Genomic DNA, 27,765 nt, shown 5'->3' on the forward strand with positions numbered 1-27,765 from the left:
TCTTGACCGTGTGTGACACACAGCCTGACACATGAGCATGTGATTTGGCCGAATGTCCCCTACATCTTAAATTTGAGAAACAAAATGTTCAGAATTTGGCATACTGGCATGTGTCTCAGCCGTGTGTTATACATGGCCTAGAACACGGGCGTGTATCTTGGCCATGTGAACCCTGTACCTAATTTTTGAAAATTAAATTGATCACATGGCCTACTCACACGGGCGTGTGATTAGTCCTGTGGCACAAGTCAGAGAGTTACATGGGGTTGGACACGGCCTACAACACGGGTGTGTCTTATGGTCACACTGGTGTAACACCCCTTACCCGTACCAACTCCGGGATAGGGTTTGAGGCATTACTGGACTTAAACATTCACAAACATACAAAACTGGGTTACCAAATTTTCTCCCAAAATTAAAACTTTTCAAACACATGCATATTGTCCCTTATACAGGCCTTCAAAGCCTATAACATACATCGGGGTGGTTCGGGACTAAACTGAGAACTTTCGAAAGTCTTTGGGAAACTTAACAATTTTCTAGCTTTAGAGAGTCACACGCCCGTGTGGGTTGAGCCGTGTAGTCGCACATGTCCGTGTGGCTTGGGACATGCCCGTGTCTTCAGCCTGTGTAACTCTATGTTTATTACGCCAGCAACCGTTTAAGGGCACACGACCAAGGCACACATCCGTGGCCAAAGGCCGTGTCCTCTACACGGCTGAGACACACGACCATGTCTCTACCCGTGTGGTCAAGACTTAGGCTAATTTCCAAGCCTTTTTGTCATTTTTACATACACACACATACACGATTTAAGTGGCATTCATCATGTACATATGTCATATACTTCTTATACATACTGAACAAACACAATCACATAACCACATTATAAGACATTAACACATATCATGGATAAATAGGCTTACAAGCCAAAATCATTATAAGTCATATCTCATGGCTATAAACAACAAATCAATATAAACCAATACCTTTGGCTAATCACAACAATAGTCATCATAGAAAAACTAAGTCCCTATACATGTCACTCATTTGAAAACATTTAACATACACATATCAATACTCCACGGATAATGGCTCAATAGTGTGATGTTGCCTCTGATGATCTCCAACCCCAAGCTGACCTGAAAAAACTATAAGAAATGGAAAGGAGGGAGTAAGCTTTACGCTTAGTAAGCTCACGTGAAAATAATAAGCAATGCGATAACATGCTATTTTCATTATTTTTTCTATTTATTCAAATTCTAGATAAGTTATTTTCCTGAGTCACAGTCATTAAATTATTTATATCCAGAGCTACGGAACTCCAAATTAAGATCTGTTAATTTTTCCACAAATTAGACTCATATCTCTTCTTGTTATAAACTTTTTAGAATTTTTGGTCTAGCCAATAAGTATAGTTTATTATTCAAAGTCTCCCCTATTTTTCTATTTGATAGCTTTGACCATTCTTCACTAAACTTTATTTATCTCATAGTACGAGACTCAGATAATGTTACTGTCTCTTTTTCCTAGAAGTATACTAATTAAGGATTTCAGTCATATAAATTTTAACTCATAATTATTTTTTTACAATTTCTAGTGATTTTCCAAATTTGAGACAGGGGAGTCTGGAATCACTCCAACTCTGTCTCACAAGAACTAAAATATCTCATAATACAGAATTCTTTTGCTTTCATTGTTTCCTTTATGTGAAACTAGACTCATTAAGCTTTAATTTCATACTTTGTTAAGCTTCTAACTCAATTTCCACTATTTTTAGTGGATTTTCAAATTTAGACCAATGTTGCTGTCCAAATCTATTTTAGTACAATATAATGATCACTATCATAAGATCATTTCCAAACTATCATGAACTTACCATTTCATGGATCCCTTACTCATTTTTTCACAATGGAGCTCAATATAAAAGTTATTATTTCTCATGGGCACACTTAGTCATGCATTCCAAGTATAGGATAATTCCCTATCACATGTACTCAATCACCAAATTAGTCTCATGACAATGCACCATGTAAATTTGTCTTAGAAGAGCTCATCATTTATCATTTCATTGATATACATCATATTAATCCCGTTGAGTTTCTAGGAAATTTCGATGGATTATGCATTTACCGTTAATTCATAAGAATGATCATTTCATGTATGCACTCCCGCGAACCTTACATCTTACGGCGGGATTACTAGTCTAGGCTAAATCCCCCGTATCGTAAACTCATAAGGTGATGTCAGGATTACCAGTCCAAGCTAAATCCCTTATTGCGACAAACACCCTTACTGAGTTTGGATTTGAATTGCCAGTCCAAGCTAAATTCAGACCCTAACCGAATTACCCATCCGGGCTAAATCCAATGCACATATATTCTTCGAGAGGCTCGATCATCCAAAAGAACACCCGTCCAGGCTAGATCCTTTTCATAATTGAGATCAACGGATTACCCGTTCGGGCTAAATCCTTTCTGCAACACATACAGGATCTCCATTCTCTTGTAAATCATGGTTTATCCATCGAATTCCCTTTTTAACCTCAACTGAGACATTTTTCGACAAATCATTTTCAAAGATGCATTTTATGTTATTTCATGCCATCAATAAATGCACTTATTATGCACTCATAAATCATACAATTAGGCATGTTAGGAGTTTTCTTTAAGTTATCCAAACTTACTTGTCGAAATTTCATCAAGTACAATCGTGTAGCAATTCATACAACCCAGGTAATAGTAATTTAACACTCAATTCATGTAACAATAATTTGTCATTCAATTTCACATGACACAACAAGCATTACATTTTTCCATATCATACACACCATCCATCAACTTCTCTTAAACATATTAAATCATACAATTTATGTTATATCAATAGAGAATTACAATTCATGCATGGTATTGCATTATTATTAACACACAAACTTACCTCGATCTAAAAACGGCAATTTACCATTTTAGTCCAAAACCTTGTATTTTCCCGATTTAAGCCCGAATCTTGATTTCCTTGATCTATAATATCATATTTAGCCTAATAATTAGTCACATTAGTCATAAGGGTCCAAAAATCATATTTTTACAAATTTTCATTTTGACCCCTAAACTTTTGCATATTTTCACTTTTCCCCAAGGCTCGGAAATTAAATTTCATCCTATTTTCTTATGTTTTATGACATCTGATCATTTTTCCCTTCTATGGAAACATCAAATTCTCACTCTAACATGTACTTATGAACATTATGTATTTTTACCGATTATGTCATTTTACTTGTTTTCACGTAAAATTGCTTAGAAAAAGTTGTTTAACACAATTTCAAGCTTCATATTCTACCATTGAACATCAAAATACATGCATATCATTCATGGGTAAATTTTTAAACACAAACCCTAGCTCAAATAAATGGTAGAAATAGTTAAAACATGTTACCAGGACTTCAAAAATGTAAAGAACATTAAAAACGGGGCTCAGGATCACCTACAAATAAGCTTGGAAAGCTTGAAAACCCTATCCATGGTGTTTTTCATGATAAATTCGGCCATGAGGAAGAAGATGAGCAAATTTGGCTTATTTTGGCATTTTTAATTCATTTAATTACCAATTTACTAAAATGCCCTTAATGAAAACCTTTTAAAAACCTATCATACCATGTCCAATTTTGTCCACAAACTTCAAAATGGTCTAATTACCATTTAAGGACCTTTAAGTTAAAAACTCATAACAATTAGACACTTCTAATATGCAGAACTCAACTTTTGCACTTTTTACAATTTAGTCCTTTTGACCAAATTGAGTGCCCAAACGTCCAAATTTTCGAATGAAATTTTCACGAAATCATTCCATGAAGTAGTAGACCATAAAAATATAATAAAAATTAAATTTTCCTCATCGAATTTGTGGTCTTGAAACCACTATTCCTGACTAGGCCCAAAATCAGGATGTTACAACGGGCGTGTCCCTTGACCACACAGGCGTGTGTGCCTTGCATCTAGGAAAAATTTTAAAATTTCGTGAAAAATTTTCTGAGTTTCCAAATCATCCTTGATTCGATTCAAGTGTTTAAATTGGGCCTCGAGGGTCCATATAAGGGACAATATGATTAATTTCATATATGAACAGTAAATTACATGAATTGCATGAAATTATTCTGTAAAATCTAGTGATGCTCTGTAGCCCTATTCTAGCTACGAATACGGGTTATGGGTGTTACAATAATGTTGAAAAGTAATTTAATTAATTTATTAATCAAAACAAGATAATAATTAATGGACACAATACTTGAATTATGCATGTTTGGTTTCTTGGAAATTAAATTAGTAAGGGTATGTAGCAATATTGTTACATTGCATAGCTCCTAATTATGATGTTTTTTTTATGTAACTTCGGAGTTAATTGGACATAGAAGTATGCTAAAGAGACTTACGATTTAAATAGTATAACATTACAATTTATAAATTCTAAGTTACTAAAGATCCAAATTGCCACGGGAAAACCATAACATTTTCAACATTGTTCTTAATAATTCTAAGTTAAGTAAAAGTAATTGTTCTAGCTCATGCATGACATTGTGATCAAGTCTTATAAACTTGCTTGCTTATTATTCTGTATTACATTCTATCTTGCATATTTAGATTAATTTTAGGTAGATTAATTAGTTCACTCATCACACTCTTTATTTTTTCCTCACGTAACCAACTTGTTTAGTGTTAAGTTTACAACTTGTGATTCACATAATCAGTCCCTATGGAGATGATAATCTTCATTCACTACTTTGTTACTTGTTAACAACTGTGTACACTTGCACATCATTCAATAATTTTGCTATAGAGAGCCTTAATATTTTTTGTGAAAAAGAAAGGTAGAACCCTGAAATTGTGTATTGACTACTAGTAATTGAATAAAGTAACCATAAAAAACAAGTATTCACTTCCTTGAATTGATGATTTTTTTGATCAACTCAAAGGAGAAACCTTGTTTTCTAGAACTGATCTTCAATCGAGATATTATCAGCTCAGATTCAAGGAGTCAGAAGTGCCAAAAACTTATTTTTGAACACGATATAGAAACTAAGTTTTTGGTAATGTCATTCCGGTTTACCAATGCCCCTGTCACTTTTATAGATTTGATGAACATGATCGTTCAGCTGTATCTAGACCAGTTTGTTGTCATATTTATTGCTGATATCTTGATTTACTAGAAGAGTGAAAAAGATCATGATCAACATTTAAGGATTATGTTGCAAACTTTTCAGGAAAAGCAACTGTATGCCAAGTTTAGCAAATACAAATTCTGGTTACGAGAAGTAGGATTTCTAGGTTACGTGATATAAAGTGAAGGTATTTGAGTTAATTTGAGTAAAATCTCAGGCATCAATAATTAGAAGCCTGTAAAGAATGTCACTGAAGTAAGAAGTTTTCTGGATTTGGCAAGATACTATTGGTGATTCGTAAAAGGATTCTCAATGATAGCCCTTCCATTAACAAAATTGATATAGAAGAATGTTAGTTTCGTTTGGTCTGAAAAGTTCCAGTAGAGTTTTGAAAAGTTAAAGGCACTATTAGCTGAAGCTCCGATTTTAATCCAGCTTGAATCGGGGAAAGAATTTGTAGTGTTCAGCAACAGGACCTCAGTGGTTTAGGTTGTGTACTGATATAAGAAAAGAGAGTGATTACTTTTGTTTCCCAACAACCTAAGTTGCACGAGAAGAATTACCCTACTCATGACTTGGAACTTGCAGCTATAGTTTTTGCTCTGAAGATATGGAAACACTGCTTGTACGGAGAAAAATGTCACATTTTCAATGATCATAAAAGTATTAAGTACTTATTGACACAAAAAGAATTGAATTTGATACAACGTAGGCGGCTTGAGTTACTTAAAGACTACTATTTGATCATTGGCTATCACTTGGGAAAAGCTAATGTTGTGGCTAATGCTCTAATTCAAAAATCCCTGATTGCTTTAAAAGCGATGAATACTTGTTTAACTCTTGAGTGATATGGCTCTAATTTAGCTTTGTTGAGAGCTAAACATGTATCTCTTCAGAGAATTCGAGAGTTGTAAAAAGATGACATTAAGTTACAAGCGAAGCAGAAACTTGTTGAAAACAATCAAACCAATGAATTCAGCAAAGGTGATAACAGGAGTTTGTACTTTCAAAATCTTTTTTGTGTACCAAAAAATTAAAAATTGAAGCGAGATATTCTTCATGAAGCCCACACTAGTACTTATACAATGCATCCAAACAGCAATAAGATGTATAACGATTTGAAACTGTTATACTAGTTGCTAGGGATGAAAAGGGAGATCATTAAATACAGAACAAAATGTTTGGTATGTAAGCAAGTTAAAATAGAGCATTAGTTCCTGTCAGGATTATTACAATCTATAATGATTCATGAATAGAAATGCGACAAAATCACAATGGACTTCACGTAACATCCCGATTTAGGGCCTAGTTGGAATAGTGGTTTTGGGACCACAAAATTCGAGGTTGAGAAAATATTTTTATTATTATTTTAGTGTCATAGCTTGATTATTTTAGTGTATGAAAGTTTTGGTGAAGTAATTTTAGCGTTTGTGAGCCTAATTGTGAAAAAGGACTAAATCGCATTAAGTGCAAAAGTCCTATTTTAATAGCCAAAGGTGTCAAATTGCTAGAGAACCTAAATTGGGGGTATTTAAAGTGAAATTTGGCCATTAAACAAGTGATGGCTAGCCAAGGGAGACAAAGAAATAAGAAAGTCAACAATTTGGTGAAAGTAAGTGATAAGATTGACTAAAATAAGACAAATAGGAAAAAGTTGTAATTTTCTCATCTCTCCTTCTTTCTCCACCGATTTTCTTCAAGAAAATAGCCATGGAAGCTTAAAAATTTTTAGCAACCTTAAGCTCTTGCAAGTAAGTCTTCTTGGTTGTCTTTCTTGAAGTTTTTTTGTATTTTTGGAACCCCTAAAACTTAATCTAGCTATTAAGGGGACTATTTTGCAAAATGGTTGAGAGTCTAGAGTTTTACCATGAAAACATATGTGTTGATAACTAAAATTTTATGAAATAATATGAGTTATGGTTGTTAAATAAACAACCTTTGTGAAAGGATTTTTCATAAAAAAAAACCCTTAACAAGACCAATTTGTAAAAGTTATGAAATAGGTTGTAATGGTGTGAAATAGTAAAAATTTAGGATTTTTATAAGAGGAATAAATGGTCGGCTAGGCTTGGTTAATAAGGAAATTCGATAAAAATTGATTTCCGGACCCAAGGGTAAAATGGTCATTTTGCAAAAGTCTAGGGGCAAAATGGTCATTTTGCCCAAAATATGAAATGGTAGTGACTAGATTGATATGCTGATTTAAATGAATTAATTTTCTATATTTAGATCAAGAATTACAAAATTCGGGCCTAGACCGAGGAAAAGCCAAGCTAACGGACTAAACCGAAATAGTCGTTCACGTTTCGGTATGATAGGGTAAGTTCATGTGTAAGTAAATCAACATTATGTTATGTATTAAGTGCTTAATATTTCATGAATTGTATAATTGCTCTTGTAAGTATGAATAATATTATTCAATAAAGATTCGAAGTAATGAAAGTCTCGGTTGAACCTAGGGATGATTAGGATACATTGGTATGACATAGAGATATTGAAATTGCGTGTCAGACCATATCCGAGATATGGCATCACTATGAGACTCCATGTAAGACCATATCCTGGATATGGCATTGGTAAGGTGATATATATATATGAGATCCCCAAGTATCCTTTATGGATCCTGAAGGGTTCAATGGGTAAATAAAAAATGTGTATGAAAATGAAGTTATTTTGAGTAAACGGGCACATACGTAGCTCATAATTGTGAACTCCAGACCATAATGGTAATGATTGCATATTAACTATTGTGATTGATGGAACATATGTATATTGAGAAGTAGATGTGTGGCAATTATAGATGATGATTTCGTAGTAAGCCTCGGGCCAAATTGAGATGTGACCTAACGTATTTGCATGCTTAAAATTGTATTTCAATAGGCATGCCAAAGAATGAGCAAGTAAGTGATTATCTCACAAGATGGAAAAGGTATGTACGACAAAACTATGAGTAGTGAATTCAATGTATGATGAACATATGGTGATAATTATATAGGAATATGTTATGCTTATGCAATATAGATAACCTTGGGATTAATGATCCACCTTTATGATAAGATGATGTACTCTGAGATTCGGTAGAAATCATGTGTGATGTATACTAAGATTTGGTGAAGATCATGCATTAAGCTTTAGGGCCAAATTGAGTTATGGTGTAGTAAGACGCCTATAAATTACATGATAGACTATAGTGGGAGGGTTATGATTATTAACCCAATGCCAAGGCATGAAATCCGAGATTGTAAGATAAAAGAGTAAGCGCTTGGAATGAGTAAGAAGTAACCCTAAAGTTTAGTGAAAATTGTGTTAATAATATACTTATGAATGAATGGATAATAAATGAATGTAAATAGTTATTTAACATTTGCATACGACTTACCAAGTTTTAGAGCTTACTCCCCTTCCTTTCTTATCTCTTATAGGGTAATAGTGCTAGCTCGGGTTGGAGATCGCCGGAGATGCTATCACACTACCAAGCTACCATTTGAGGTATGAGTATTCAAGCACTTGAGTTTATGGCATGTATAGGGACTTGTATTTTGTAATTGTGTCATTGATAAAATGGTCAAGTGGACCAGCCTAGGATGGTTATGGTCCTAATTGTATATAGCCATGAATGATGGCTTATGTTAATTATTTGATTATGCAAGTGTCTACGCCATTGAGATGTAGCTTATAACTGCGTGTATATGATGAGTTATATTCATTGGGATGAATGCTCAATAGTTTAATTGAGGGGTGATGATATGATGTTTTAAGTATGTATGTTGTGTTATAAAGTTGCCATGATCTTGTCATGGTTGTGGATGATTAAGTGTCCAAAGGTGCCATGTTATTGGCCAAGGTAAGTAAGCTTGTGTGCATGATAACGAGGGCGGCAAAATAGCCTTGAAACATTTTTCCACACGAGTAGACATACAGGCGTGTGTCTAGGCCGTGTGTGACACACGGCCAACCCCATGAGCATGTTGTCTGGCCGTGTGTCCCTTGCACGTAAAAGGTGCAAGTTAGTATGCATGGTAGTAAACACGCGAGCAGAGACACGGCCGTGTGTCTCAGCCGTGTGAAGGGCACAGCCTAGTGCACTGGCGTGTGCCTTGGCTGTGTGCCCTAAATTGGATGCTGGCGTCAGAAACAGAATGTCAAAGTTTTTAGACACGGGCTAGGACACGGGCATGTCATGGCCGTATGAGGGACATAGGCCATAAACATGGGCGCGTGTCAAGCTGTGTGAAAACCCCTGTAAGTTCGAATTTAGAATTTGATTCACACGGGTATGGGACACGGGCATGTCCCTAGATGCTTAGACCGTGTATGTCACACGGGCCATCAACACGGTCATGTTATGATGACCACACAAGCATGTGCCCTGTTTCAAGGTTATTTTTCTAAAGTCGGTTAAGGACCCAAGCCAATCCCGAGTGGTTCTCAAGGGATGTTTGAGGCCTTGTAGGCCTTTGTTAAGGAGTTTAGTTAAAGTTTTAAATTTGATCAAGCCTTGGTGACTCGAAAATGATTGTATGCATGTGGTTAAGTATGGTAATGCCTCGTGCCCAGTCTCAGCCTCGGACTTAGGTAAGGGGTAAGGGGTGTTACACTTCATATCGGGATACCATCAATACCGAAAAAGAAAAATACAGTTTGGGTGATAGTTGATAAGTTGACCAAATTGAATCATTTCATTCCTATGAGAACCAACTATTCACTTGAGAAATTAGTTGAAATTTATATCTCTAAGACTGTGAGATTGCACGGTGTGCCTTTATCTATCATTTCAAACAAAGATCCAAGATTTACCTCCAGATTTTGGAATAAACTACATGCAGCTATGGCCATTAAGTTGATTTTTAGTATGACATTACACCTTCAGATCGATAGACAATCAAATTGAGTAATTCAAATACTCGAGGATATGCTTACATTGTGGTGTGATTGAATTTGAAGGAAGCTGGGAAAAACTTTTACCGTTGGTTGAGTTTGCCATAATAATAGCTATTAGTCGAGCATCAATATGACACCTTATTAAGCTTTGTATAGCTATAAATCTTGAACTCCTCTATGCTGGTCAAAGTTGAGTGAAAGAAAGTTGGCGAGAACAAATTTGAAATGTAAGACAAAAAAGAAAGCTAAGATTATTTGAGACTACTCGAAAGCTACTTCCGATCGATAAAAGACCTATGCTGATTTGAAAAGAAAAGACATTGAATTCAAGATTGGTGATAAGGTCTTATCGAAATTTTTTCATTGGAAATAAGGTTTTGCATTTTGGATGAAGAGGAAGCTCAGTCTGAGGTTTGTTGGACTATATGAAATTCTTGAGAGATTGGGTCTGTAACTTACCTACTAGCTCTACCTTCTGAACTGGATAAGATTCATAATTTTTTCTTGTATCACTATTATAAAGATATAGATATGATCCATTTCATGTGTTAACTCTCAACGAAATTGAGTTGCAGCCTGATTTGAAGTATGGTAAAGAACCGATTAAGATTTTAGCTCGAGAAAAAAAAGAGTTAAGACATAAACGTGTGGCATTAGTGAAAGTATTATGACATCATCACAGTATAGAAGAGGTTACTTGGGAGTCGGAGGAAACTATGAAATCTCAATACCCTCATCTTTTCTCAAGTAAATTTTGAGGATGAAATTTGTTCAGGGTAGAGAATTGTAAAAGCCCAATTCTCAATGGTATCGAAAAATATGATTCCGGAGTCCTATTTTCATAACCCAATTTCGTAAATATTAAATATGAATATTTATGGGATTAGTATAAAAGTATATTGATTTTCAGTCCATCGTTTTGTCAACTAAATAGTTAATTTAGGTGCAAGGGCTAAATTGTAAAACTCCTATCGCTATAGATTTTTAATTGGCCAAAGACTTAGGACTTAAATTGAAATTAGTCAAAGGTTCAAAATGGTAGATAAATCATTTTGTTATTTAAGATAGTGGATGATCATGTTCTCCACTAATAAGGTTAATTATAATTAAAGTAAACTAATAAAGTATTAGGTTAATTAATGTTTAATCAAGGTATAAAAGTTAAATTTAGTAGAGCAAAGTTTTTCATCTTCTTCATTTTTTCTTCTTGTTGCCAATGGAAGAAAAACCTAAGGAAAAATACTAAAGAAATTTGGCCATTGATTTTAAGGTAAATTCAAATCATTTTCTTATGATTTTTATGAATTTAGGGTAATAAGAGCTTAATTTAGCTATCCCATATACTAATTTGTAAAATTGTTAAAGTTTTAGAAAGTTTCCATTATTGATTTCTTGAAGAATTAGGCTTGAAATTGATAGATTTTTAGCATAGATTATGAAAGGATTATATTGTAATGTTCAATTATTAGTTTTGTACATAGGAAAGTGAATAAAATGTATAATTTGTGTTAAATTTAGTATAAATAGAAAATATAGGGTCCCTAATGAATGTATGCAAAGTCGGATTTTAAACTGAAGCTAAGAATTGGAAGTTATGGCTATTTTGAATTCAAGGACTAAATTGAATAAAATGTAAACTTTTAGGGTATCAAAAATGAGGTTATATAGGTTCATTCATGTCATGACATAATATGAAAATTTTTGGTATTGATGGATTGTATAAAATAATTGTTTAGATCAAGAACCGAATCAAAGCGGAGTTAATAGAGGAAAAGCTAAAATTGTTGATTAGTCCTTGAAGAATCAACTTGTTTGGTGTTTTGATTAGGTAAGTTCATATGGAATTTATTTACTTAGGTTGTTATGAATTTGATTTGTATATATATTTGTGTGTATGTGTGTGTTTGATTATGGATTAATTAGTTGTGAATTGGTATGAAGGGCTAGAATTGGACTTAATTGAAATGTAACATTTATATGTGTAAAAGATGCCTGTGTAAAATTAGTAAAGGTTAAGATACAATTGTCATTCTAATAGGGTATTATGTGTGCTTGCAAGAGATTTATTATAGATGTTATCGAGGTCCATCATTTGTAGTAGATTCTCAAGTATTATGTGACACAAGTTTAGCTCGAGCGAGTAACCTAATATGTCATTATAAAGGTTTAGCCTAAACAAGTAACCTGATATGTATATATTCAACTCAAACGAGCAAATGGTGTGGTGTAGATACTTGTGTATCCAAGCCTGTTTACTAGGGTTCATCGGGCGAAACGGTTTATATGAAATTGAGAAATTGAAATGGGATGAAATGAACTTGATATTTAGATGGAAAAAATGAATTAAGCATGAAAATTTGATTGGAGTAATGCCTTCGACATGTATGGGAATGACATAGATTGAGGTAGAAATGGTAGCTTTATATTTAAATGTATGAGATGTCATGAATTGATTTTGATTAGATTAAGATTATATTTAGTATTGGCAAAATCTAAGGTGAAGCTTGGATGTATGTTTAATATATGCTTTATGTAGTTTCATAATAAGGTTATTTAGTTTTAAATGGTACGAAGGAAATGATAGGTAAAGTGGTGGTAAACTTGCATGGTATAGTTGTTATGTTTTAGTGTCATTTGAATTTTTTAAGTTTAATTGATGAATAGGGATTGAATATCATGATAAGAGGTTGAATTTTCTTGTTTGAACTTGCTTGGCATGTTTTGATATGTTTAAATCAAGTAGAAATGGTCTTTGGGTGAACATGTTGAAAGGTTTTTTGTTGGAGACCACGGAGTAGGTACCAAAATGTGCATTTTGCCAAAAAAAATAGTGGCCACATCTCGACAACTAACATCCCTCGCTGCAATGATATATGACAATAAGTGATGTAGTGACAAAAAAAGGTAGTAATTCCCGACATGACATATTGGTTGCCATCATCACGTCGTGGAATTGTTGAAGTCGCGATGTCGACTCTAAATTTTTAAAAATTTATAATTTTGTCCTAATTCATGTACATTTTAACAAAAGAGCTTTTGTAAGCCCATAAAAACTCAGAAATGATTATAATATATATTTAGAATGAGAATGACACCTTGTTTGCATATATGATTGATTGAATTTTGCTAAATTGTCTGAAATTGCTTCGGTAATGTTTGTAATATTTTGTTGCTCAGATCTACCGATCGAGTCAGCCCAGGGGTGTTACATGTTTACTAAGGGAAAAGTATTTAAATTAATAACAATTGGACTTATAAATTACAATATGTGTGTCAAATGAACATGAATAAAGTGGGAAATTAAAAGAAGAGTAACGAAGTGTATCATTAACTAAGAATGGACTTAAGTGTGAATGTAAAGTTAAATGAGAAGTTTATAAGTCCTATTTATAAGTCCTAATCTGACTAAAGGGGTTAATGATTTAGAGATTCTAGTAGGAATACTTAATAATTGAGAAAATGATCTATTACATAGTAGTTACCTTAAATACCTTGGTTATACCAAAAAAATTTGAAATTACCTTAATAGTGTAAAGTGATTAAATGAACAAATATACCCTTGCATCTTAATGTACAAATCAATAAGTGAAAAGAACTATACTCTCATTAATAAGCATTAGCTTATACAAAGTAAAGATATTGATTTACATAAGACTGAACACTAAATGTAAGAGATGGTAAAGTAGGATATCCTAGTGTATTTTCTAAGATATTCTAGCTTAATGCATTAGTGGTTTAAACTCATAAGTGAAAGATCTTTTCGTGAAGTTGTGACCATGTCATGGAGGATCATATTCCCATACGAGGTTTGAAGAATATAGAGAGTTTAGTTTTTTTTTTATCATTGTATTAGAAGAGTTTGCAATGAAATGTAATTAGGCTAAGTGTATCTTACAATAAATTTGTAAGCTTCACAAAATGTATGAATGTTTTTAATCATATCAAAGTAATCTTAAGTGTGTATATGATTTGATCATGTTTTCAAGTTGATTTTAAGCTCAAATGTATTTTTGATATTTCTCTAAAATCAATAGAAACTTAATGGTATGTTGTTGGAATGTTTGAGGAGTGTTTTGGTTTAGTTAAAAGTGTTTTTGGGTTGCTCTACTACAATTTCATGACATCGTCCTTGCAACATTACGACATTGAGCATACAGAGAGTGGTGTCATGGCATCACCCCTGTAACACCCATTACTCGTACCCGAGACCGAGACAAGGTACGGGGCATTACCGTACATAAACATGGTATTTTCAAAAAATAGGGCTATAAAATTTCATCTCCAATTTGAAACTAATCAAACAAAATCACATTGTCCCAAGTATGGACCTACAAGGTCTAAAACACGCATTAAAAGCGATCCGGGACTAAATCAAGAAATTTAGAAAACTTTAGGGAATTTCTAGGTTTAAGCCTCACACGCCCATGTGGAGGCAATGCACACGCCCATGTGCATACATGAATATATTATAATGCATACATGAATATACATTTTTTAGTACATTAAGAGTCTACTTCGAGTTACACGAACTTACCTGGTAATTGTTTCGGATTCGTATTTCAGAAATTCTGAAACCTTTCATTTTCCATGGTCAACCTCCGGAATTGGTTCCTCGAGGTCTGTATCAGTAAAAATAAATTATTAATACATCACACTATTCATTTTAGGCCTAAATTTCGCCCCCGGGCAAAATGACCAATTCGCCCCTAACCTTTCACACTTTTACAAATTAGTCCCTGGGCTCATATAATGAAATGCATGAAATTTCTAAGTCACCCAAGCCTAGAAAAATATTTTTCTTGCTTATACAAGCCCACATTTTCCTTCATTTCACATTTTTCTACCCATTTTTACAACTTTTACAACATGGTCCTTTAAGCCATTTCCATGAAAACTACTGAGTAAAAGTTGTTTACCATCTTCTAAACTCTCATATTCCTCCATAAATCATCAAAACACAAGATCTCATGCATGGGTAAATTTCTAAACATGAACCCTAGCTTAAAATATGGGTAGAAATAGAGAGAGCATGTTACGAAGATCTTAAAAACATAAAGAACATAAAAAACGGGGCTAGGGAACACTTACTATTGAGCTTGAAAATGTCAAAACCCTAGCTTATGGAACCCTTAAAATTTTCGGCAGTTATGGAGAAGATGATGGCTGATTTTAGCTTTCATTTCCCCTTTTTATTTCATTTATTACCAAATGACCAAAATGCCCTTCCTTGCTAACCTTTCAAAATTTTCCATCCATGCCCATTTTTGTCCAAAAACTTAAAAATTGGGCAAATTTCTATTTAAGGCCTCCTAATTAATAATCCATAGCAATTTCATACTAATTACTTCTAGAACCCAAGTTTTACAATTTATTCAATTTGGTCCCTAATTTCCAATTAGACACTTTATTCTTAAAATTTCTTCATGAAAATTTCACACATGCATGCTTTCATGTCCTAGACCTCAAAATGATCATAAAATAAATATTTTTACGTTAGATTTGTGGTCTCAAAACTACTATTCTGACTAGGCCCTATTTTAGGATGTTACAACCCCTCACAATGTTGCAACATTGATCATCTATATAGTGGCGTTGCGATGTTAGGTATTACAACATTGTGGCATTATACAATACCACAACATCACATACCACATCATCTCTTATTGCACTATTTTGGTACAATTTGACTTATGGTGGCTTGTTTTGGGTCTCGGACACCTCTGACCACTCTCAAACCTTTTTTAAATGATCTTAAAATGTTTCTAAAGCCCCCAATTGATCTTCAAACTCATTTATATATATAAAATTTAAGATTTATCCTTATTTGTTTGAAAACTATATTGAAAAATAGTAACAAGTTAATGGGAAATAATACTTTCTTATGTTGATGAAGATGGAATTGATTGAGAGAGAGTTGTTGTGATTGTAGGGATGGATATTTAGCAACTTGAACTATGTTTAGGAGAATAATCTTTTGAAAAATTGACTAGCTGATTGTGGGTTTATTTAAAGGGACTATCATTCTCCATGACATAAAAAATATTGAGCATCCAATTTTTTTATAAAAGAACTTCTCCTTAAATGTATTTTTAAGACTAATTGATTGTTCAGGAAAAGATTTTACATAGCCTTCAAGAGGAATGTTTTCCAAGTGCAAGAGGATCGTGCAAGGATCTTGTAAGCATCCACAATGCATACCCAAAATGTTGTAATTGTAGGTGATCCTAGGGTACCGGATTTATATTGGTGATTGTACTTTGTTTCACATAGTGAAATTATTCTCTAAGCTTTCATGTTGTAGATGTAACTGATTATTATTGAATTGTGGAAACAATTACTTTATGTCTTTCTTTAATTGTTATACACATTCGTTTAAGATGTCACACAAAAAGTTATAACACACAATTCAATACCTGCTAAGCACCAAACCTTTTAACAATTAGGCTCCCTTTGGATAAATATGGAGATTAAAAGTAATTGTGGAAATGAGATTATTTATTGTAGCAATGAAATTGAATAATGTGACAATAAAATTAAAATCAGTGGTGAGAAATATGTTTAGATTCAAACATAGTGGTGATAGTGAAATCAAAATCGAAAATGACCATTAAAAATATTAAATTGAAATATATGAATATATAATAAATTATTAAATAATGTTTTAAAATTAAATACTAAATACTAAATTATATTTACTTATGTTAAATGCAATTAAAAATACATTTATTTTTAAATAAATGTATAAAAATATATATTAAAATTATGTTATATTAAATCTTAATTAAAATAGTATTATATTAAAATAATATTAAAGTGAGAGGTAAAATGATTAATAACTGGTTGGATGCAATGGTAAAGCACATTGCATTCCTAAGGGGTGAACCAAGATTCAAAGCATGGAAACAATATTATTGAGAAAGATAGTCACGAACTTTGAACATGGACCGTAAAAAAAAAAAGTGAGAGATAAAATGAGAATTGCATTATTTATAGGTATGAAGGGGTAGGTAGGGGCTTTGGTCTCCCTCTCAAATGGAAATTTGTTATTTAAGTCTCAATCTATCAGATGATTGAATTAAAATTTAATTTTTTTGTAAAATTGCATTTTAATCTCCTAAAAATAGAAAATGAACTATGGTTAATCCTTTTAAAATGATGAAAATAACAAACTACTAAACTATATAATTATGTTTTGATTTCTCAAAAATTTACTATTCAAATCCAAACCTATAATTTTTTTTTTAATTCCCCCTGCACTAGACCTCCAATCATCATATGAAAATTGTACCGGAACTCTCGCGCAATCAGCTTGCGTTGCAAGTGAAAAAGAAACTGCCTAAAAATTATAATGCAAGCAAAGGGAACCCACAATCATAACGTGAGAACATAAATGTTTTTTTCAATATAACAATGGACATTGTACAGAGTTATAGAGCTCAAAAAAGAGAATGAAATAAAGCTAGAATTACACATACCTTAGAAGAACAAGTGATATTATGTGGGAGCTTGTTTCAAAATGAAGGTGATCATGTGTTCATTTATATTTAGGGAATTCTTTACTTGGTCTATTTAATTTGTTGGTTTGTTCCTTGCCTCATAGTATGAAGTATGAAACTTTCTCTAAAAACTTTTGTGTCTCTTTTAAAATGGAAATATAATACGAATCTTGTAGCTTGTTTTCATTGATTTGTATATAGAGGGGGCTATATTGAAGCAAGGAATACTAAACTTGCTACCTTCATTCCTTGGAGTTACAATCTACTACGACTATGTAGAAAAAAGCTTGGTGTACGAGTAAGGATCAAGCACTACACCACAGATAAAGCATTCAAGCTGCAAATATCATCGCTTTAGCCTTTAGAGATGAGAGCTCTTAAATCATTATTTCAAGGTAAATTTACGTATACTAAAATAGTTTAATTTAGTTTATGTGCTAAAATTTTGAATTTTTCTAAACATTTGAGGTTTGATAAAAGTATTAATGGTGATTCTTTTTCATATATATGATTTAAAATCGGATAAAGCATATATTTTTAATAGGAACAATTTTTTTACCTTAATTTATTAAGGGCAAATTTCATCATTAGTCACTAAATTATGGGTAAATTTTTATTTTTCTCACTTAACTAAAAAAATTTATAATTTGGTCACTAAACTATTCAAACTTTTAAGTTCTTGAACTATTCAAAAGTTTTTATTTAAGTCACTGTGTTCTTAATTTTTTTTTTTTAAGTTCCATCAGTGAACTCCAAGCGACAAGTCGATACTAGTACGGTGGATCAGTACCCATCAATCAGTAGAATATACCTTAGATCCAAGTCGATCTAATAGTTTCGGAGATAAAAAAAAAGTTGTTCTAATTTTGGTTCGCAGATTTGTGACGTCCAAAATTGTTTCACAGGAAAACAAACCGAAATGTATAAGAGAAGAGTAAAGAGAGCTTTCTATTGGAGCAGGTAGTGCAAACAAAGAAAGCCATAAAACATTCATTTTAATAGTAAACTTTTGAATAGCTCAATGATCAAATTGTAACTAACAATCCAGTAACCAAAACAAAAACTTACTCATATTTTAGTGACTAATAGTGTAGTTTGCCCTCTTATTTATAGATTGAGATTATTAAATTAAGAAATTCATATTATTTTCTTTTAAGTTATAATTAATATAATCAATGATTATAAGCTTTCAACTAAATAACTTTATTAATTAACTTATACTTCATTTTTTTCCAAAAATACATTAGTATTTAAAAGGCATTTTGTAACATTGTTTTGGATTAAATTATCAAAAAATCCTTTTTAAAAAAATTACAAAAATAGATCAAAATTTGAAAATTTACAGGAATGAGCCAAATTTGGTAAAACGCTTTCAGCTAGAAACTTTTTTAGGGGAAAAAACGTCTTTTAACTGGAATCACTTTTTTGTCACATCAAAACTAAAAGTGACAAGATCAATTTTTTTTTTAAATTTTTGGTGTCAAGAAATAAAACTTACAAAATAGGTATTTATATAGATCTAAAATCTCATTTCTCTTGTTTTCTTAAGCAATGTGGGATATGAGATATGTGTATATATAGACTCATTAATAGGTTTGCAGCTTGTTCCTAAATAATGTAAGATTGCTTCCTCTTTTAACTAACAAATGTTACACTATATTTTATAATTTTTGTACTTATAGAGTTCAAAAATTTTATTGATAATGTAAAATTTTATGTTTTCATTTGTTTTAGAAAATTTTTATATGTTCATAGAAGTATTTATATTTTACATAATTTATTATAATAATTTATTTTGAATAAAATAAACTGGTGTATTAAACTGGTGTATGCACCCTAAAAGAAGAATTGAGGAAAACCTCAAACCAGGTTGTTAATTAATTACGAAACCATAACAAGCTTGAATACCAAGCCTCCAATGCACACAAATCAATTCAGAAATTATGCATTTTAATAAACAAAACTTTCGTTAATTTTAATAAACAAAACTTTCGTGCAACGAGAGGAAAGATAGAACAGTATCGCAGGGGAGCAGGATTTCAAAAGAACAAGACAGTTCACTATCTTGCAATTAACAACCCTCGTGTTAAATCAAACTTTATTTCCGCATTGCTTATAAAAATAAGAGAAATAAGATTTTATGTTTATATCAAGTCTATTCTTTTAAGTTTTAATTTTCACATTAATAGGTGAGATTAAAAAATTAAAAAAAATAATGTTATCACTTTGACTATTGATATAGCTAAAAATATTTTCAGTTAAAAGTAATTTATCAAAATCGATTAATTCAAGTAAATTTTTAAAATTTAATCTATTTCCATAATTTTTTAAAATAAGAGCTTTTTTTTATAATTCTGCCATTGTTTTGTTTTTAATATAAAAAACCCTTAACAATTAATATATTCCAATAGCTACAATTATAATCCATGGTTAAAATTTAGTATTAGGACTCGTTAATAAAGTGAAAAGAGAGTTCACCATTAAACATGGGATTCCGAAGTTACACTCTTACCAAGAAAATGCCTAAATAATTTTACCATTTCTCAACATGGTTTTAAAGATTTTTACCATACATAAAAGAAAAAATAAAAAAAGGATTAAAGCAAGCGGAGAGCATTCCTAGGGTGGTTTAAGAGATCCTGTCATCTGCTAATTCAACCTTAATTGGCACTCAAAGAGAAATTAGTTTGGTTCCTGGGAAGTTAAAGCTTGTGAATTACGAGCTCTTTAAGCTGACATTGAGGCAAGTATAAACTCGGGAAGCCTTTAAGAAAAGAATAACATAATTCCCGGTGTTCAATAATAGAGAAATGCAACGTATCAAGGCACATAAACTAGATGCCATCCCTAGTAGACAAGACAAATCTTTGTAAAGATTGCTGAATATTTCATAAAATAATTTGTCCCCTTCACAAAAGAAACAAGATTGTTGAGAATGTAAATTAGAAGAAAGTGATTTGTCCTAATGTCCCGTATACTTTTCAAGGCATCAACTCCAACCTATATATGTAGTCCTCACATCTAATCATCAGCAACAACCCTCAACATCTTTCATTATCTATCGTTTTTTCATTGTTATTTTCATCCTTTTGGTATCAAATATGGGAGAACAGAGGCAATTTTTTCGTTTTCGATTGCCTTGGCTCTCGGCAGCTGCTGCTCCCCGTCCTGTTGCTACTCCTCGTCCCGCTGCTGAACCGCAGCCTCAATCACAAGCCCCTTCCCAGCCCACCGTTTCCATCCCAATCCAACGACCACCCTTTCGGCCTGCAGGGATCACCCCAGTGCGGACCCCTTCCATCCAGGTTCAACCACCACCACCACCGCCACCACCACCAAAAACTGAACCTCAGCCAGTGGCTTCTCGTGAAAAAGTTCAAACTCGACCGCAATCCCATGCTCCCACACCAGCAAGGGCTGCAGCTATGTCTTCAGCTCGCATTGCTCCGCAGCCCGCAGTTCCGAAGCAACAATCTCCACCCCGTTTGGCCTCTCAGCCAACCGGCCAAACATCTTCACAGCCCCCTTCTCCATCACGTAGAGCCACCCAAGTGCAAACCTTGTCTCCACCAAGAAGATCAACAATGGCTACACAAGTAGCGTCTCAGCCACCAAGTTCTACTCAACCCACTTTTAAACCATTTGGTGTTGCTGTAAAGCCTTCAGTGGAATCAAACCAACTAAAAGATGTTGCACCAATAACTGCTGCGGCTAAAGAAAAGCCTAAGGAAATGGAAATAAGAAAGAAGGTAGGTGAAGAACGCAGGAAAGCTACAAAAAAGGGTTCAACACATGAAGAGCCAACAACAGTCACTACTAAACTTGTTGCGGCAGCAAGCGAAGCTGGGACGACAACCAGAGAGCTATTTGGGGCTGTACTGGAAAAAGGAAAAAGACACCTGGAAAAGCAAGAAGATACAGAAAGAAAGAATACATTAACAAGCTCAAGCAGTGATGAAAAGCAAATCAAAACAGTGAGTTCAACATATCCAAAAGGTGGTAGCAGGCCCAGTAATTCTCATGAAACGCATGTTGATTCTAAATCGGAGAAAGTTCCCCTCCACAAAGAGATAAGGGAAGATATCTCCAAGTTTGTTCATGCACTTGTCACTGGGAAACCAAAGCTGTATACGGATGAAAAATCGGTGAATGTTGTAACGCTAGCAGGAGAAAATAGTGGAGCATCTTTTCGCTGCATCTCAGAATCTACCACAAAGGATGGGGAAGATAGGTCTAAGGGAAGAAAGCCTGTGGGTTCAGTGATCGAAGATGATGTGGCACAAAAAGCATATGTGAATAGTAACACACAAAGCATCAATAATTCAATTATGTTGGAAAGTCGTCTGGAGGGAAGAAATCCCGGCGTTCATCTGGAGTTTTTCGATGATGGAAAGGAGCTACGCCAGGTGAAGTTGGTTAATTTGTTTTTTTTTTTCATTAAAGCCGATTAAATAAAAACTGAATTTGAGAGGATTAATATTAAAATTATATTTATAAAAAAGTAATAATTAAGTTCTACGTAAACTGTTTATGGTTAAGACTTGAATTCAATTTCATTTTAATTATTTTATTTAAACATTTAATATAAAAATAAAAACAACATCATATTAATATTAAATTCCTAATTTAAAAAACTAAGTAATTCCCACTCCTAATGTAAGTAAACCAATTTATGTAATAAAATTTAAATATGTAAAAATATTAAAATAATAGTTTGATTAAAGTGATAATTGTTAGTGGGGTTGCTCAAAATTTAATATTTACAATAATTTATTGATTTTTGAAATAAAAATATCCACTTAGTAACATAACTTATTTAAAATATAAAATTTTATTTTAGTGAATTGATGTTAAATTATTTAAAGATAAACTTAAATAAATAAAGATTATACTAAATGAAAGTTATGAAAGATGATAGAGCAATCATGAGTGAAAAAGAGAGAAAGTTTGATACTTTGAATCGTATCTTTAATGAAATAAAATTGTCTTACTTTCAAATCAAAATACATTACATCTTTATATTGCTAATGACTAGGGCTCATTTCTAGAATCTTAGAATCAAGTTCTTTTCGCTAATGATATATAACTAACTAAGAGTCTTCAATGAAATAAAATTGTCTTACTTTCTAATCAATATTTATTACATCTTTGTAGTTCTAAACATACATAAGCCGCAACCTTATATTCTTTTTATTAAAAGTTATGATAATAATTTATTTGCTCTCAAATTTTATCAAAAATTATTTTACCCTTTCCTTTAAAAAAATTATTGTTTGATAATTTTATTGATATGACATATACGTGATTTTTTTATATTTTTATATGTCACGTTAGCAATTAATTATTTTTAAAATTTAAAAGTATTTTATATTTTCATACTTTTTAATATTTTTTTAATTTTAAAATAATTAATTTTTATGTGTCATCTACATAGCAAAATTAATAAATGTTTATTTTTCTATGTGATTTGATAAATTAACGTAAAATTAAAAAATAAAAATAAAATAAAAATAAGTTGAAAGATTAAAAATTAATATATCTTAAAAAATATTAATCTAATTAAATTTTAATGGAATATTTTCAAATTATAATTTGATTTGAGTGTTATAGTTCCAAATTTTAAAATAAGATGTCCAAATAAATTTGAAACAAGCAGTTATCCTTTAATTTTAGAGTATTAATTTGGTGACAATATATCAAATAATTTTTCTTAAATGAAATAAGAATATAAAAATTTTAAAAATTACCTCTTTAAACGAAATTAAAATAAAAAAATTAATTACGATTCTTTACAAAAGTACAAATTTTTCATTATTTTACGAAGATAAGTATATACCCTCGGCTCAATTGAAAAATTTTTTATAGCCCTTTTTCAGAATTAAATTATTCAATTTAATCCTTTTAATATTTTATTAAATAAAAATTGTAATTTTATTCTTTTTAAAATTTATAATTTAATTTAAATATTTTTAATACTTAAATTATAATGGTACTTTAAATAAAATTTCTATTTGTCTTATTAACAAAGACTGCTTAATTACTCAGATAATCGATTTCTACCGTTAATGAATCCAAATACCCAAAATCATCGAACCAACCCCACAATTTGGTTCTTACCACTTGTCACTTCCCAGACCTCATTTTCATCCATAAATACTGCCCCATTTGGCTGCAAACCTCCCATTTCAACAACTTCATCCGGGACCTCTCTTTGCCAACTACCAATTCTCACTGCCTGTCCTTTCTATAGCAGAAGCATTCTTCAATGGCTGGAAGGAGCAAGGTTTTAGTCATTGGAGGCACTGGGTACATCGGAAAGTTCATTGTTGAAGCCAGTGTGAAAGAGGGTCATCCCACTTTTGCTTTAGTAAGAGAGGGTTCAGTTTCAGACCCAGTTAAGGGAAAGGTTATTAACAATTTCAAGAACTTAGGGGTTCATCTGTTGTATGTAAGTATAATTTCACTTCATTCGTGGCTGCGAAGCTTTCTGGTTGTAATCTTATTTTTGTTAGTTTGATGTTTTGTACGGGCATGCAGGGGGATCTTTACGATCATGAGAGTCTGGTTAAGGCAATAAAGCAAGCTGATGTGGTGATATCCGCGGTAGGTTCGATGCAGTTAGCAGATCAAGTTAAGATCATTGCTGCCATTAAAGAAGCTGGGAATGTGAAGGTTAGTATTTCCCAGTTAATTTACTTAGATTGTTGGTTATTGAGAATAACTTACTTGATAGCACTGATTTCACAGCTGTAATATCCCCATTCTGCAATCATCACATTTGATGACCTCGTACTTGGGAAATTTGCAGGCACTTAACTCATTATTGTTGTTTAGGTAGAAGGCACTAATTAATTTATGAGTACCATTTGGCATTTACACAATAAATGTAGCAACGAGCAGAGAGCAGTTTACTTTCAAGTTCTTCATCCTAATGGTTTCTAATTTGTTTGATCAGAGGTTTTTCCCATCGGAATTCGGAAATGATGTGGACCGGGTTCATGCTGTAGAGCCAGCGAAAACAGCATTCGCAACCAAGGCTCAAATCCGGCGTGCTATTGAGGCTGAGGGAATCCCCTACACCTATGTGTCCAGTAACTGCTTTGCAGGCTATTTTCTTCCTGGTTTGTCACAGCCAGGAGCCACTACTCCCCCAAGAGACAAGTTGGTGATCCCAGGCGATGGACATCCTAAAGGTAAATAGTACTTATCAGCTCATCAATATCAGCATCTTTTCATTTTCAAGTATTTTAACATAGGGAAGCCCGAAACCATCCATAGATTAAGGTGATATGATGCATCCTACTCTGTTTGCAGCTGTTTTCAACCATGAAAGTGATATTGGAACATACACAATCAAAGCTGTTGATGACCCCAGAACACTGAATAAGATCCTATACATTAGGCCTCCTAAAAACACCTATTCATTTAATGAGATTGTTGCCTTGTGGGAGAAATTGATTGGCAAAACCCTTGAGAAAACATATGTTCCAGAGGACCAACTTCTCAAACAGATCAAAGGTTGGTGAAATCCCCTGCTCTTTGTTCTTATTCAAACCATGGCTAATTAAAGGATGTTGCCAGCAGGCTATTCTTTCAGTTCAAACCAATTTACTGCTTTGTTATTTCATTTTCAAAATGTGAAGGCTAATTGGTGTTGTTTGGTTTTCATCAATTCTTGCAGAGGCTACATTTCCATACAGTGTTGGATTGGCAATCAGACATTCAGTCTTTGTGAGGGGTGATCATACCAACTTTGAGATCGAACCGTCATTCGGAGTTGAGGCTTCTGAGCTGTACCCTGATGTGAAATATACTACTGTGGAGGAATATCTGAGCCGTTTGGTTTGAGACAGAAAATGAATCATATGCTCCTTGTTATTAAACTAATACTAGCAATAATTGAGAAACTATCACCGACTGGTATATGCGTGTATGCATAAGTTTCTTGTTATCATTCAGCAGAATGTGAACCATACTGTTCTAAATTACTATATAATATATGAGGAGAATCTGTTTGCCTACTTGCTTATATAATTCCCATATTAACATTGAATTTGAAAACTTGATTGGAATTGTTCTAGCAATCATGGGAAATTCAGACAAGGGCCAAATCAGCTTGGGAGCTCCTTAAAATAAACGCTGACAAACATCGTTTTATCTTTTAATCACAGTATGTTTTGAAGTCTCATAAAAATGAAAGGTGTTACATTCAATGATAAATGTATCATGGTGAAATTTTTACTAAGAGTCTGAATACATTTAAAAAAAATAGTCAAATTAGTCTTTCTAGTTTAGATTAAAGAGCAAATTAGTCTTTCTATTAAAAATTTTATAAGTCAACATGAGGTAAACGAGTAACTATCCTCTGTCAACTACCAATTTGCTCTTCAACTTATTCTACAATGACTATTTTTTTTTTTTTTGAGTAAAGATAGTAAAAGGCAATTTTACTCTGAATACCTCTATCTTACTTTTACTCGCATTCAATATACAAGTCGCTGCTTGGCAAGTCTGAACTTGTCGACAAACATAAAATCCTTCAGTCATTCAGCTTCACCTACTCTACCGAGATTTTCATCATCTGTTTACCTACCACTAGAAATCAACTTTAAAAAGAACGAAACATTCATAAAATAAATAAATAAATATGTAAATTTTGTGCAGTGGGTTTCTGTGTACAAGGTAAGAAATCTGAAAGTCTGCCTTCTTTTACATGTTTTCTTGTAAAAGTTGGAAAAAGAAAAACATACACTTCCTTTGTATAGTTCATCATTGATTTAATCTGACCCTGATAACAAACCCATTGCTTTTCGAAGTACTTTGATGACCCAGCCTCCAAATTCCAGGAGGCAGCTCCACTTCTGTTGCTCTGTTGCTGCTTCCAATCGACTCACAGATATGGTTCCATTACTTACTTGTTTCACTCCATATCCAATCATTTTCCTATGATCCTTTACCCCCTCAGTTCCCTTACCTGAAAAATAGAGAACAAAAAACAAGTTAAAAACATAAAAAATACAGAGTGAAATGAAAGAAGGCTTGAGCTCTTACGATTGAATTCAAAGCTGTGTTTGGAGGATTCTGACCAGAGAACAAGGGTAGGGGTAATAATTGTAAGAGCAGTCCAGGAGAAGAATATGACGACGAAGATTCTTCCACTCATGTTTTTCCAGGGAAAATAAGTAGTGATTCAGTTGTTGAAGGGGTTTATTTAAGGGGGGAAAGAGAGACATAAATCCTTTAACAAATTAGCTGGCCATGTTTAAGGAACTATGTTATTATAACAACTTCATTATATAATATTCAAATTGCAGTATTGTTTTCTTAAACTAATCAAAGTCAAGTACAAGAGAACATCAAACATTGTGGATTATAAGGTGGATCAGTTGTTGGAGAGTTGTTAATTTATGACCATGATATTAAGCATCCCATCTGGCATCATTGAGAACCTGATAATTGGCAATTTAAAAGCTTTAGAGATTCCTGGTACATGACTAATGGGCCTACAGCAACCCTTCCAGAGTTGAAGTTGTCGGACAGGCTAAACTACTAAGACAGATTTTGGGTTTTATAACTTCACTCACTTAACCTATTAGTCTTTAATTAGGGTTGACAAAACTCATTTTTATTAGAAAAAATAGAATTTTTTTCGAATTTTGAGTTATTTAAATTTTTAATTAATTTAAAGAAGTAATTCAGTTTTTGAGTTCAAGTCGAATTAAATTTTACAATTCGAATAATCCAAATTACAAATTGATATAAATACCACTTGGGTCCCTAATAGTTTCAGTAAATGCACAAAGTGATCCCTCTAAAAAGTTACAAGAAAATTCAAAATATTTATAAAATATATTTTTTCTAAAAGTTTATAAATAAATATTCAAAAATTTAAAATTTACTAAAATAATCTTAAATATATATAAATGCTAATATATATATATTGTTTAAAATTCAAAATGATAAATTTGAAGCCTTAAACAAGTAAATTATCAAATCAAATTTATTATAAAATTATCCCAGTTTTTTTCTCTCATTTTATTTTTAAATAGTTTTAGTTTTTTTCTCTCATTTTATTTTCAAAGAGTTTTCAAATATGCATGGTCTTTTATGTTCTTTAACTTGGAATTTAATCATATTGTCAACAAAATTTCAACGTGGTCAGTTTATTTTTCTAATTTAATTCGAACAAATTTATTTGACTTAACTCAATAAGAATATCATTTCACTCAACTC

At 32.5% G+C, this 27,765-nt stretch overlaps 3 protein-coding genes and 1 long non-coding RNA gene across 4 annotated transcripts; 2 read left to right on the top strand and 2 right to left on the bottom strand.

Moving 5' to 3' along the window:
• Window positions 1-886: 886 nt before the first annotated feature.
• LOC128290158 (uncharacterized) lies at window positions 887-17,649 on the bottom strand. The gene is made up of 3 exons (XR_008279798.1): window positions 17,512-17,649; window positions 14,571-14,655; window positions 887-1,151 (listed from the first exon to the last, which is right to left on the bottom strand). It is a non-coding gene; the product is annotated as an uncharacterized LOC128290158 (long non-coding RNA).
• A 2,791-nt stretch (window positions 17,650-20,440) lies between these two features.
• On the top strand, window positions 20,441-22,056 carry LOC128279252 (uncharacterized). Its single transcript, XM_053025783.1, has one exon. The coding sequence runs from the start codon at window positions 20,634-20,636 to the stop codon at window positions 21,981-21,983; it is 1,350 nt and encodes a 449-aa protein (XP_052881743.1). The 5' UTR covers window positions 20,441-20,633; the 3' UTR covers window positions 21,984-22,056.
• A 1,540-nt stretch (window positions 22,057-23,596) lies between these two features.
• On the top strand, window positions 23,597-25,566 carry LOC108460470 (eugenol synthase 2-like). Its single transcript, XM_053025784.1, has 5 exons — window positions 23,597-23,980; window positions 24,070-24,204; window positions 24,488-24,725; window positions 24,847-25,050; window positions 25,214-25,566. Exons 1-5 carry the CDS (start codon window positions 23,798-23,800, stop codon window positions 25,378-25,380), a joined length of 927 nt encoding a protein of 308 aa, XP_052881744.1. The 5' UTR covers window positions 23,597-23,797; the 3' UTR covers window positions 25,381-25,566.
• A 411-nt stretch (window positions 25,567-25,977) lies between these two features.
• Window positions 25,978-26,966, bottom strand: LOC108486965 (uncharacterized). Its single transcript, XM_017791135.2, has 2 exons — window positions 26,584-26,966; window positions 25,978-26,506 (listed from the first exon to the last, which is right to left on the bottom strand). Exons 1-2 carry the CDS (start codon window positions 26,693-26,695, stop codon window positions 26,310-26,312), a joined length of 309 nt encoding a protein of 102 aa, XP_017646624.1. The 5' UTR covers window positions 26,696-26,966; the 3' UTR covers window positions 25,978-26,309.
• Window positions 26,967-27,765: the final 799 nt, after the last annotated feature.

The sequence above is a fragment of the Gossypium arboreum genome, chromosome 3 (genome assembly GCF_025698485.1).
Source record: "Gossypium arboreum isolate Shixiya-1 chromosome 3, ASM2569848v2, whole genome shotgun sequence".
Taxonomy (NCBI): domain Eukaryota; kingdom Viridiplantae; phylum Streptophyta; class Magnoliopsida; order Malvales; family Malvaceae; genus Gossypium; species Gossypium arboreum.

Coding starts and splice junctions, on each gene's coding strand:
- LOC108460470 (XM_053025784.1), top strand. CDS start 23,798: ATGGCTGGAAGGAGCAAGGTTTTAGTCATTGGAGGCACTGGGTACATC. Junction 23,981..24,069: donor TAGGGGTTCATCTGTTGTAT/GTAAGTATAATT, acceptor ACGGGCATGCAG/GGGGATCTTTACGATCATGA. Junction 24,726..24,846: donor AGGCGATGGACATCCTAAAG/GTAAATAGTACT, acceptor CTCTGTTTGCAG/CTGTTTTCAACCATGAAAGT.
- LOC108486965 (XM_017791135.2), bottom strand. CDS start 26,695: ATGAGTGGAAGAATCTTCGTCGTCATATTCTTCTCCTGGACTGCTCTT. Junction 26,507..26,583: donor ACACAGCTTTGAATTCAATC/GTAAGAGCTCAA, acceptor TCTATTTTTCAG/GTAAGGGAACTGAGGGGGTA.
- LOC128279252 (XM_053025783.1), top strand. CDS start 20,634: ATGGGAGAACAGAGGCAATTTTTTCGTTTTCGATTGCCTTGGCTCTCG.